Source organism: Bactrocera neohumeralis, chromosome 3 (assembly GCF_024586455.1).
Source record: "Bactrocera neohumeralis isolate Rockhampton chromosome 3, APGP_CSIRO_Bneo_wtdbg2-racon-allhic-juicebox.fasta_v2, whole genome shotgun sequence".
NCBI lineage: Eukaryota > Metazoa > Arthropoda > Insecta > Diptera > Tephritidae > Bactrocera > Bactrocera neohumeralis.
The window spans coordinates 65,596,151-65,608,648 of NC_065920.1; the positions used below are offsets into that span (position 1 = coordinate 65,596,151).

At 40.7% G+C, this 12,498-nt stretch overlaps 2 protein-coding genes across 2 annotated transcripts; both read right to left on the reverse strand.

Annotated features, from left to right (window-relative positions):
- Positions 1-1,100: 1,100 nt before the first annotated feature.
- On the reverse strand, positions 1,101-2,039 carry LOC126753741 (homeobox protein goosecoid-like). The gene has a single exon (XM_050465409.1). The coding sequence runs from the start codon at positions 2,037-2,039 to the stop codon at positions 1,101-1,103; it is 939 nt and encodes a 312-aa protein (XP_050321366.1).
- Positions 2,040-2,042: 3 nt separating this feature from the next.
- LOC126752163 (transcription factor SOX-3-like) lies at positions 2,043-5,028 on the reverse strand. The gene has a single exon (XM_050462763.1). The coding sequence runs from the start codon at positions 3,726-3,728 to the stop codon at positions 2,043-2,045; it is 1,686 nt and encodes a 561-aa protein (XP_050318720.1). The 5' UTR covers positions 3,729-5,028.
- Between the last annotated feature and the right edge of the window lie 7,470 nt (positions 5,029-12,498).

A 12,498-nucleotide genomic window follows, 5' to 3' on the forward strand; every position in this document is an offset into this window, starting at 1 on the left:
CCCTAATTTATTATTAATAAATTATTTTCTAAATAAATAATAAATAATTTTTTTTAGTTAATTAAAAAAAAAATAATTTTCCTCTCACTAATTAAAACCAAATTTTATATACCATTTACCCAACCAAAAAACGTTCGCTTGAAACGCACGCTTCAACTGTCACTTTTTCCGTTGCACTTGGCATGAAAACACAATTTGTTTTTGTTTTTATTCTTAATTACAACGTTTTATTAAATGTTTTTCTGCGTTTTTTTTTGTTTTGTTTAATTTTATTTTTGTTTTTACCATTCCTTATTTAGCTAAAACTCTCAATTCTCTATCACACTTGACGCATTTTCATTATTATATATGTATGTAACTAAAAACGAGAAATAAACTTAACATAAATATTTTGTATATACCATATGTATGTGTTTGTGTGTATGTTTGTATGCATTTAATTACATGATAATCAACTTGAATGTGGAAAAAGTGCGCACTTATAAAAAGCTTGCCGTAAAATTACAAATTCGAAATTTTCATGAAGTTTTTGCATTGCAAAAAATCGGGAATGTGTCTTGTATTTGTTGTTTTACGCATTTTGTTGCATGCGGAATGCTAGACGCTGCACGCGCGCCTCAACGCGGTCATAGTTCGCTACTTAAATGTTAACATGTTGTTTTTGTATTTTTTTAAGCTAATTCTTTATTTATTTATTTTTTGTTGTTATAATATTTGGCGGTGCTTAAAAAGTACTTGAGGGCGTGTAGCGCGCCACAGCGCGGCGCCTTTAGTCATTTAATTTTTTACAGTGTATTTTACTTGCAGTTGCACGCCGCGCCACTGCGCGCGCTTAACTTGCATAATTAATCTGCTTAATTTAATTTTAATTTAATTAATTAATTTTTTTTTGAATTTTTCAACTTTTTTGGGCATAAAATTACTTGACATATTTTTTGCGATTTTTTTATTTTTATTTTTTAATTTTAAATTAATTTATTGATAATAATTATTTTTATGCACTTTACAACTACAGCTAAAACTTGTTTAATTTTAATTTTATTTTTTATAATGTTCTCTTAATTACTCGGCTAAATGTACTTGTGTAATTTGTAGTTAATTTACAGTGTGGATATATCCAACAGTCCAACGGCTGCGTCGTGCGGATGGTGCAGCTGATGCGTGACGCTGTGGTGGGGATGGTGGTGGTGATGGTGATGATGCGGCGCCAAATGGTGATGGTGCTGGTGGTGATGGTGCAGCAGCGCCAACGGACCGCCGACGCCCAGGCCATCGCTACCGCCACCGCCGACGCTGCCGTTCACATCGCCATGACTGCCACCCAGGCGTCCCATCAGCGCGGGCGACACAATTGTGGTGGCGGTGGCGGTGAGCGCTGAGCCACAGCTCGCCGCCTGCAGATAAGCGCCGTTCACTTGATGCTGCAGCGCTGGTGAGTGCGCGGGCAACGGCAGTGAGTGCGCCGACGAGCGGCTGCCGCCGGAAGAACCTGAAGCCGTCGGGCTGGGACGGCCACCATGCATGCCGTTCACATAACTGTGCAGCATGCTGACGCCACCGCTGCCACCGTTGTTGTTGCTAGAGCTGCTGCTGCTATTGCCGCCGACGCCGTCCAGCGACTGGCCATGCAGGCCGTTGTGTAAATTACCACCGCCGCCGTTGTGTTCTGAGTGCAACAAGCTGGCAGCGCTTGCTGACGCGGGCGGCTCCAGCTCCAATTGCGATGTTAGCTGCAATTGTTGCTGTTGTTGTTGCAGCTGTTGGTGTTGCTGCTGCGCTAGCTGCAGTTGTGCATGCGCGTGCGTTAGTTGCTGCGTATGCTGCAGCAATGTTGCGGGCGGGGTGGTAGGCGATGTGGATGTGGATGCGGACGGCACCACCAAACCATGATGATGCTGCAAAGCGCTCGTCATATCCGTTACGGTTGTGCCGGCGTTGGTGGCAATGGCATTGGCGGTGGCACCGGCGGCGGCGGCGGAGGCATTAGTGGATGCAATTGTGGCGATTGCGAGCGCTGACTGACCATAAGCACCGGCCATTTCTCACATGTGAGCGAGTGGCGCCATCGCGCGCATCGATTGCTGATGTTGCGCATGCTGTTGCTGCAAGTCCGGCGAACTATTCTGATAATGCATCAGATTGCGTTGATGTTCCGCAGCGGCAGCGGCTGCGGCGGCTGATGCCTGCATGCCATCGGGTAAATGATACATATTCATCAAATGATTCAAATCGGTCGTTTGCTGCGTCGCGCCATATTCACGTTTCATTATATGATTGTTATTGTTGTTGGCGGCGAGCACAGCGGCGGAATTTTGTTGCGCTTGACTGTGTAGCGGGCTGGGCGAGACCGGTTCGGATTTGATGCTCGAATCGCTCGGGCTATGACTTTGGCAGGAGACTTGGGAACCCGGTTGACCGCCTGTGAGGCCATACGGCGAGCCAGGCTGTTGTTGTACATTGCTATAGGGTGAACCGGGCTGTTGTATGCTGGCATACGGTGAGGTTTGTCCACCCGACACAGTGCCGTACATGCCGTAACCGCCACTCGCCGCCGGATTCATGTAGTTGAGTGAGCCCGCAGCAGCGGCCGCCTGATGCATTTGTCCCATATCATAGCGATGATAGTTGCCCATATAGGCGCTGTGCTGACTTTGGTATGCGGCGGCTGAAGGATCATGCATCATATAACCGTTCGGCATATAACCGTTGGGGGCGCTCATCTGATACATATCCCGATTGACGGCGGCGGCCTGTTGTGCGGCCGCCATCGAGCTGGCGCTTGTATTGCGCGCCGCATTAGGCGCATTCGGTTCGTTTGGCTGCAGCAATGAGCCGACACCCATTGGATACTTCTCCTTCGATTTGGTTAGCGTCTTTGTCTTGCGTCGTGGCCGATACTTGTAATCAGGATGCTCCTTCATATGCACCGCGCGCAAACGTTTCGCTTCGTCGATGAATGGACGCTTCTCGGCCTCGGAGAGGTCCTTCCACTGTGCGCCCAAACGTTTCGAAATCTCTGAGTTGTGCATTTTCGGATTGTCGGAGGCCATTTTGCGGCGCTGTCCGCGTGACCACACCATAAACGCATTCATGGGGCGCTTCACGCGCTCCGCATTCGCTTGATTCTTATTCGTGGTCGACGCGTTATTGTTATTCACATTGTGATTGCCGCCGCCAATAACCGTGGGTACATTCGCATTTTGACCGCCAATAGAGGCGCCACCACCCATACCGCTATGGTGATGCACGCCATGATGTTGCTGTTGCTGCTGTTGTTGCTGTTGACCGCCCGGCGATGTCATATGATGACTGCCGATGCTCGATTGTGTGGGACTCAAGTCGCTAGCGCTGTGTAATGGTGAACCGTGTTGCTGCTGTTGTTGTTGCTGCTGTTGCTGTTGCAGACTAGCGCTGCCATTCAGCGTATTTGCCATGCTGGTCTGCAATGAACTTAGCGGATTGCTGGAGAGTCCACCACCACCACCGCCACCATTGCCCAGTAGCGCGCTTTGTTGCTGTCCACCGCTGCTGGCCAAATGCGTGGCCATATGATGATGATGATGCTGACTCAAATGCGATTGTGTCAAGTGCGATTGTCCCAGATTCATGAGCGGTCCGAGCGCGCTATACGGCGACGCGGCATGGCCATGCAAAGCGGCGGACGCATGATGCGGCGGCATGGTGGCATGCAAGATGCCGCCTTTCATATCCGATTCCATGGTCAACATGTTGTGTGGTGGTTGTTGTTGTTGTGGCGGTATAGCGTACACGGCGGCGTTGTAGTTGTTGTGTGTGTTATGTGGTTTGTTGTAATTATTATTATAATTATTGTGGCGTTGCTAACGCTTGTCTTGCTGGCGTAAATTAGTTTGTTTGCTTAGCGTTTCGTGCGCTAAATGTTGCGTTTGGCTTTGCGCCTTCGATTTTTTCTTAAATTTTTTGTCTAATATTGTTTGCCAGTTAAGCGCACACTTTTATTACACTTTGTGGTAAATTAGTATGTTGTTGGCGTTTGATTTGCACTGTTTTGAAACCATTTTTTGTGCGTCAGAAAAATTGGTATTTTTTTATATATTTTTTTGCGCTGCTGCTGTGTCTGCCTGTGTTTGTGTTATGACTGTTTGTGTTGTTGTAGTTTATTTGCTATTACGCTGCGCTTATGCTGCGTCACTTGAAACACGCTTGTCACTAATTTTTTTTACAAATTTTTAATTTTTGTTTTAATAGTTATCTTTTTCATAAGCCTATGCCTGCGCTTGTCTTATTTATATGGATTTTGGCAGCGCTTTCTAAGCAAGCCACTTTCTTGTACGCTATCTTAGCAAATTTTTGTCGCTATTTTCGCAAATTTTTAATTTTCCCAAACACTGTTTCTTTTGCACCGTTACTTGCACAGGTAGCACTTCGCTTTAACTATGCTCTTCCGCGCGTCACCTTCACTGCACTACGCTCTGCGCTGCCTTTTTATTCTCCGTCTTTCGCCCGTCGTCTTTGAGTGCCGTAATGCTTATGCGTTTTTGTGCGAATTCTGATTATTGAAAATCACCAAAAATTATTTAGTCAATCAACACAAGTATCCAAGTAAGACTTAGGCGGCTGCTCACGCACAATTTCACTTTAAAAAATTTATATTTTTTGTATTTTTCAAAAACACAAATTTTCAATTTTTTTCATTAAGTTCACTTTCAGTTTCCGGCATTACACGCGTTATTTCACGTTTTTATAAAAACAATACAATTGTTTTTTTCACGTTGAGTCACAAGACGAGACGTCGTTGCGGTACCAAAGTCTTTTTATTTCTATATAAATATTATGCTTTTTTGTCTGCTTGAGTCTACACTACTTTGCCTTTTCAATTATTGTGCCTACTACACTGCATGCAGGGGCATTGAAAAGTTTGTCAAATAAATTTTTACAATTTCCGCGATACGTCAACACGCGAATACCTCCACACTGCACTGAATTGAGCACCTTTCTGTTTTCGTTCGACGAGCATGAAACCTGTTCGAGGTGCTGGCTGGCTGGCTAGAGCGCTGCTGCTGCTGCTATGCTACAGTGTGTTGTGTTGTCGCTCGTATACACGAATGATGCACGAAGCTGAGCAAACACGATGTTAGTTGACTCTCCGCGGGCGCGACTCTCGTGCTTATGCGTGTGTTTGTCACAATGTTAGTGGTAGTTATAACATTAAGCAACGAAACGCTGGCTAAGCGTAAGCGCTTGTTTGCTTGTTTGTGCGCAGAGCAAGCGCTAACTACCCTCGGCGCGTGTGCAAGCATGCTGTCGCGCTCGCACGCGTTGCAGGCACGCAGAAGAGGTAAAAGAAAGAGCGCGCTTATAAATACAACAGTTGCTACGAGGCAGCGTGCGCTTGAGTGCGAAAGCGATAAATATATATAAATAAGCTAAATTGTAGAAATGTGTATGCGCGCTCTTCGCTGCACACACGCGCACACACCACATTTATGTCAGGCCGCTCTCCATACGTATGTGAGCAGCGCAACGCAAATAAATCAAATTGCCGTCACAGTGCAGAGTGACTGACGCGTACGTTACACGCCACTTACATAGCCTTTGCTGCTGTCAGTACGTCAGCTAGTGGGTTGGATTATGCGCAGCAACGTGCGACAGCATAGCTTGCCGCTTTGCTTGCTAACCAATCGCTATGCAAGCGCGCCATGGTGGGGAGGGGTTATGGCGCACAGCGTACTATTGCTTTACTGTGCGCACACGAGGCAAGCTGTTAGGCGAGTGCTGGCAGTTAATGTGCGCTGCGTTGGCTGAACCGCTCTAGCATTTGTGGCATGTTAGCGCGGTTGAGATGTGCTGTGTAAGCGGCAGACTGAACGTCGGCGTGCTTAATGTCTATGCGGCTGTTCGCCGCCACTGTCACTGACAGCGTACACGTACTTTACGTGGCATATACAAATATGCCGGCTTCGCAATCGATTGCTTGCCACCACCGCACCGCCACTCACACGCACGCTGCTATGTGGTGTGTGGTTGAAACGCCGCAGCGTTGTTTTTGCTTTGTTGGTATGTCGACAGCGTATCGTGTCGTGGCGCGCTATAAAATTCAACGCGTATTGGCTGTTCTGAATTATAGCAAACACTGTTGCCACATTTCGTGCGCGCGTTTGTGTAAATGTGTATTGGCAGCGCGCGCGCTTGCAAGTGTGTGTGTTTGTGTGCGCGCGTTCAACGCAGTCGACGGCGTAGCATGTTGACGTTGATTATTGGGCAGCATTAAGCGGAGCATCTAATGGTTGTTGCTATAAAAAATGTGTAGTATTTAAGATTTAATGCGCGCTGCTATGTGGCGGTATGCTGGGCGTTATGGATACGCTTGGAAAATTTCAACGCATTTTCAAGCGCTTCCTGTTGGCAAGCACAGAAATAGTTATGCTTTAAATTAGCGCTTAGAATTTGCAATAAATTCTAGTAGCGCGTTTAAGATTTTAGAGCGCTTGGTATTTTTCAGTAAATTGCAGTAGCGCGCTCAAGATCTTAGCGGTACAGCGCGCGCTTGTGCCACACTTAGCTATATCAATGGAAAACGCGTGGCTTAGCGCAGATATTTAAAAATAAATTTAAATATTTTAACCCACTAAATGCTGCAAAAACGCACTACTATTTGTTGAAACATAAAAATATTTAACATCTCCCCGCTTAAGCGCTGCTGCTGCTTGTTGACCTTACAGTGACCTTCCTGCCACTTCACAATTTGCATATACAGACAAAAATCAGCTGAAATATCAAACTGTGTCGTCGCGCTAGCGCTTTTACTGTCTCACAACCGCGCGCGCACCCCCACCCCACCAAAGAAAAAGCAAACAACAACAATAAAAACACAAGCGCAGCGCTGCAACTAGATTGGCTTTTATTGTTTTCCATGTCGACTGTCTGTTGCATGCATCCGTATATTATATACAAGTGACGTACACACACACACACATGCATATATGCTGCGTTGGATGCAACAATTACGCGTACAATGCCAACAACAGCAACAAAAACAATGCACACATAACTGTAGATAGCAGCGCACAATGCGTCTGCATATTGTTGAACGCAGCACGTCCAGACGCACTGGCAGACACTGCATGCTTATTTGTTTTTGTATGCATTGTTGTTGTGCTTCTTGTTATTATTGTGTTGTGGGAGGGGTGGAGTAGCGCACATACTTACATATGTGTATGTATGCACGCAAGTGCGTATATGTGTGAATTGTTGCAACGTCGGCAGCAGCGTCGGCCGCGCAGTCTCTGGCATATCAGACGAAAAACGTCATTCAAATTTCGGTTAGCATCACACCACCGCCATGACGTAGGTGCACTAACATATGCGCATTATATGCCTGTATTTACAAATACATACTCGTATACATATACATATGTATGTATATACACACACACACAGGCATTTGAAGTAAATATGCAAAATAGTGCGGCAAAGGTATACAATTTCATGCAAATTTGGCACAAAATCTGTTGGAAGTAGGCGAAAAATCCATACAACAACACACGCATACATACGTAATCGTGATTGAAAGTTTGTTGTTGCTTGTGGCAGGCTTGTAGTAGTGCTTGCTGCAGCGCATGAAAGTCTATGCTACGATTTAAATTTTTGAAAATTATGCCTTAAAGTGAAAATGCTGAAATTTAATCGAAAGCAAATACTTTTACTAGTCTTACTTACTTTTAGTTATGCTAGAATATTTCGTTATTTGATATATAAAAGTATTCTTCTGATCGTCTAATAAGTATGTATATGTGTATCATATTATCACTTTTCATAAGTTTACAGGCGTAGGAGAAACGATATAATATGTAGAAACCACTCATATTCTAACAAAATTTGTGTTTTGCTTATAAAACGGTTATATATTGGTTAGCATACATTCATCACTTTTCATAAGTTTTCTGGCGAAGGAGAAACGATATAATAAAAACCACTCAAATTGAAAAAAAATTTAAGTTTTGGTTATAAAACGGTTATATATTGGTTATCATACACTAATGTTTTGGTTATATATAGGTTATTATATCTGACAGCGATTTTCGATTTTATTTTGATGATACGTTGTTTTTCATTTCAAGTGACGATATATTTCCAATATTATATAGATAGAAGTAAAAAGCTTTGTATGAAGCAAATTTATGGAAATACTTGGCGGTCTTTCTCAACATAAGTGATATAGCGGAGTTCATTTGTAGTAAAGATTACACAAGCACTGAATAATTGTCAGTTAGAAGTCTTAGCAGTTCCACTTGATATTGGTCCCCTTTTGCATACCGCTTTAGGTGATTATCTGCGCTTTATATACATAATCCCGGCATATATGTATTTTATTTGAATAATAATGTAAAAATATTGAGTTTAAGTTCTGATTGCTCTACTATATTGGACATAAGACTGTAAAACACAGAGTTGGAAACTGGAGCATATCATTTTTATGTATTATTACTTATATCTCCATTTAATAGATATCACTAACTACATACATATGTATGTATATATATGAGCTCTGTGTTCGATTCGCGACTCTTCAAGAATTGAAACGAAGATACCTATAAGTAATTGGTGCTTTCCTATGCTTTCTTGCTACTCTTTGTGAGCTATGCCTCATTGGACCATCGTTGATGAGCATCGTTTAAATTGATGCGCAGTGTTTTTTTACAGACAAAAACACTAATGTAGTAATTATATTTAAGTAAATCCCCAATTTATTGATTCTTGGTTTTAGTCCTTTAGTTGTCTTATTTTTGTTGGTATACCTTAGTACTGATATTCTAAACTTGATATTGGTTTGGTTTTAAATATAATATGAATTAGGTCAGTCAAAAATTAACTATCGAATTCACGAGTTAAAATGCAAAAATTTGCAGGGAAAAAATAATAAATAAAAATATTCTCATCTTAAGGGAGGAGCCTGCTTTAGAAGCTTCGGAACGATTTTTTTTTGGCCTAAATCTCTTTAAAAATTATCTACAAATATGTACCCAAAGTTATAGTAGAGAATTCGAAATATTATCGAAGCTAGAGGGAAAATAATGGCCGAGCGTCTTGCAGGTATATGAGCGCTTGGGCAGACTTTGACGCGCGATTTCTAGGTTTTTCATTTTTACGATTTTTCTTAATTGGCGGGCAGAATAAAAAAAAACTAAACGTTTGGAATTGGAACAAAGTTTATTATCTTTGGCATTTAATTCTCTTCTTTTTAAACTAAAAACTAAGAAAAGTCAAGTTTGAACATATTTTTAAAGAACATAAAGTAAAAAATTTTTGCTCAAAAAACCTATTTTTTTTAATTTTTAAAACATTGTAGAATTGTACACTATTTCCGGCATTTTTTTTTTTTTTGTAACTAGAAGTTAAGTTATTTATATACATGAAATTCTTCGATTTTTTCGTTTCAGACATGCGAAATGCATCGGGCAATTGCTTCCCAAAGGCAGAATATAAGAATATAAAAGATTTCGTTTAAAAAAAAATTTGCGGATGATGTTTAAATATATAACTATAAACCCTAGAAATTATCCCTCCCAAAAAAATAATTAAAAAATCGACTTTTGAAGCCTCTAAAGCAGGCTCTCCCCTTAATATCAGAAGGCATCCGAGAGTGTCACATTGAAAGTAAACTTCTTAGGAGGTTTTTTCAATTAAAAAATTTACAAAAGCGGGAAAAAAATTAATGAAAACCGAAGCTGTTGGTTTTAGGCTCAGGCTATTACATACACTATACGTACACATTAATATTTAATTTAAAGTTAATTTTCCAACCTCAAACATTGTTTGAGAATTAGCTTTCATACTTTTCTTTCAAATTATTTTTGGATGTTTTGCACAAATTCTACAGAAAACATCAATAAATATCAAAAACCGTTTCAGAACCAACTTAACTTCAATCTTGAAGCACGTTTTTTTGTATTTTACTGTTATAACACACTGCATACGCAATCTTTTCATGACTAACACACTTGTTATATAATACAAAGTAAGCGTAAGCGACATCAAAAAACAATAACTGCGCTAAGTACAACCAACTACATACTTGTTGTTGTTATATTGTTGTAATAATTTTCAGCATTGAGTTGCGTAAAACACTAACTCAAGGCTTTTGTCCTGCACCAAATGTCAACCGCGTTGTCCTTGAACCTTAAAAAATACAGAAAACCCCCAAAATGCACATGGAATTTTACCTGAAAAAACCCTAAACGACTGCTGCTTAATGCTTTAATCCACCTGCGAAAATTATTTCCAAGAATTAGTGTAGTGATCTAGTTAAAGAGTAGAAGCCTAGCAGGTATGCGAGTACATGTTAAGTAAAGTGAGAACACGTTTAATTGTGGGAGTATTCATTATTATGTCCATGAACATTGAACTCGTAAAAGCCACTAGTCGATATAAATCCTGGACACAGAATATAAAGCAATAAAATGATGATTTTTTCTTGGTAAACTAGGCACACAAAGACAAAGACAAATATTAATATTAACCCTTTGGCCGTTCGGAAACAACTCAAGGGGTTATATTCACAGCTTTTTTGGAATTTGTTTACATTGTGAAAAAAAGTACCCGGAAATATTTATTTATATATATATAATCACCAATATTTATTTTTTCGCCTTCAAAGTAATCCCTATCACATGTAATACACTTATGCCAACGGCTTTTCCATTAATCGAGACACTTTTCATAAGCACTTTTTGGTATGGCTTTCAGCTCCTTCCGTGAATTTTGTTTTATCTCTTCGATCGACTGAAAACGGGTTTCACGGAGCGACAATTTCAGTTTGGGGAACAAGAAAAAGTCTCACGAAGCCAAATCTGGTGTATACGGTAGCTGATCGATGGCATGGTTTTTTTCTTTAAATTCGATCACAATGTTGCTCGATGAGATGGTGCATTATCATCGAGTAAAATCCATGAATTGTTCTTCCACAATACCAGCCGTTTTCGACGGAAGTACTCACGCAAATGTATTGCCGTATTGAGGGCTAAAGAGAACTCTTTATTGATCGTCTGTCCCTCTGAAACAAATTCGTGATGCACCAAATCACAAATATCAAAAAACACTTTGATTTTTGAGCGGCTTTGGCGTGGTTTGTTTGGTTTCGGCTCGATTTTCACGCACCATATCATAATTGAACGAGGCATGTCTTCAACGATCTTTGTAGGCTTAGTACCACTCGTAGGTTTATGTTTTAGATAAGAAAGGCTTATGTTTAGTAAATCACCGTAAGCCTTTTCCAACATTCGACACACGAAATTTGGTTAGAAATACAAAATTTGAAAAAAATTCCTTGTTCGATATTTTTATCCAACATAAAAATCGCAACGCACTACTGAGGTGTGCCGACTTAAGGAGTTGCTGTAAATAAACTGGTTGACAGATCGCGTTCATATTAATTAAGAAATTATTAGGACGAGAAATTTATTTACAATTTCAGGATGTTTTTTTATCACAATGTATATGTATTTGTTTCAAAAGCTAAGCTATTCAAAAGACGTCAGATTTTTTCTTTTTATAAAAATATACTTGCTTACAACTGTAAACAGAGAGAGTATACAACTCGAAATCTCTGGTTGGACTAGTTACATTCTTTTTCTAGTTCTCAATATTTTCATCGCCTATAGCATGAGTGAGTTAAGACTTGCTATAGTTTTTTTGTTTTTAAATGACGTGAGTTAAATGTCACCTTTTTCCAAACGGCTCAATCACTTAAGCTCTTAAGGATTTCGTGAGATTTGTCGGAGCCAAAGTAAGAGGTAGAAAAAGGGTTCATAAAGACCTCTGTTGGCGTTTTACTTGCTTCATAATAGTTATCACCACAGGCTAACATCTAATAATTTCTTTGTTTTTTAGATTTATTTGGTAGTTACTGATATGGACAAACACAGACATGGATAGACACAGCCATGGATAGACAATTTCGAGAACCCGTGGCACAGATGAGACGAAGCCAAAAAAATCACGTCAAATGTCACGTTATGTTGACAGTTCTCTTCGATTATCGAAGTTTGGTGCACTCCGAATTCATTTCCATCGGCCCCCAAAACTGTCAACAAGGAATGCCATTTGGTGTTATGCATCGTTTGCGCAAAGCTATTGCTAAAAAGTGGCTGGGATTATGGGCTGACAAGTGTTGGTTATTGCAACGCGATAACACACCGTCACATACTGCATTGGTTCTTCTTGAGTTTTTCGCCAAATTTTCAACCAATATCGTACAACAACCATCGTATTCGCCTGATTTAGCTCCGTGTGACTTCAGGCGAGTTAAGTTCCTAACAATTCTATATGAATTACGTATATAAGCAATAGCCAGTCTTATCACTTATATACATATGTACGTATAGTAAGATACTTCAATTAATAAAATTATATGAGAAACAAAAATTATTTCAAAATTAAATTTTAGTTCAACACTCCAACTCATAAGTCATTGATTTGCAAATTCGCCAAGGGCTTTGACCTCAAACACGAAGGAACGTA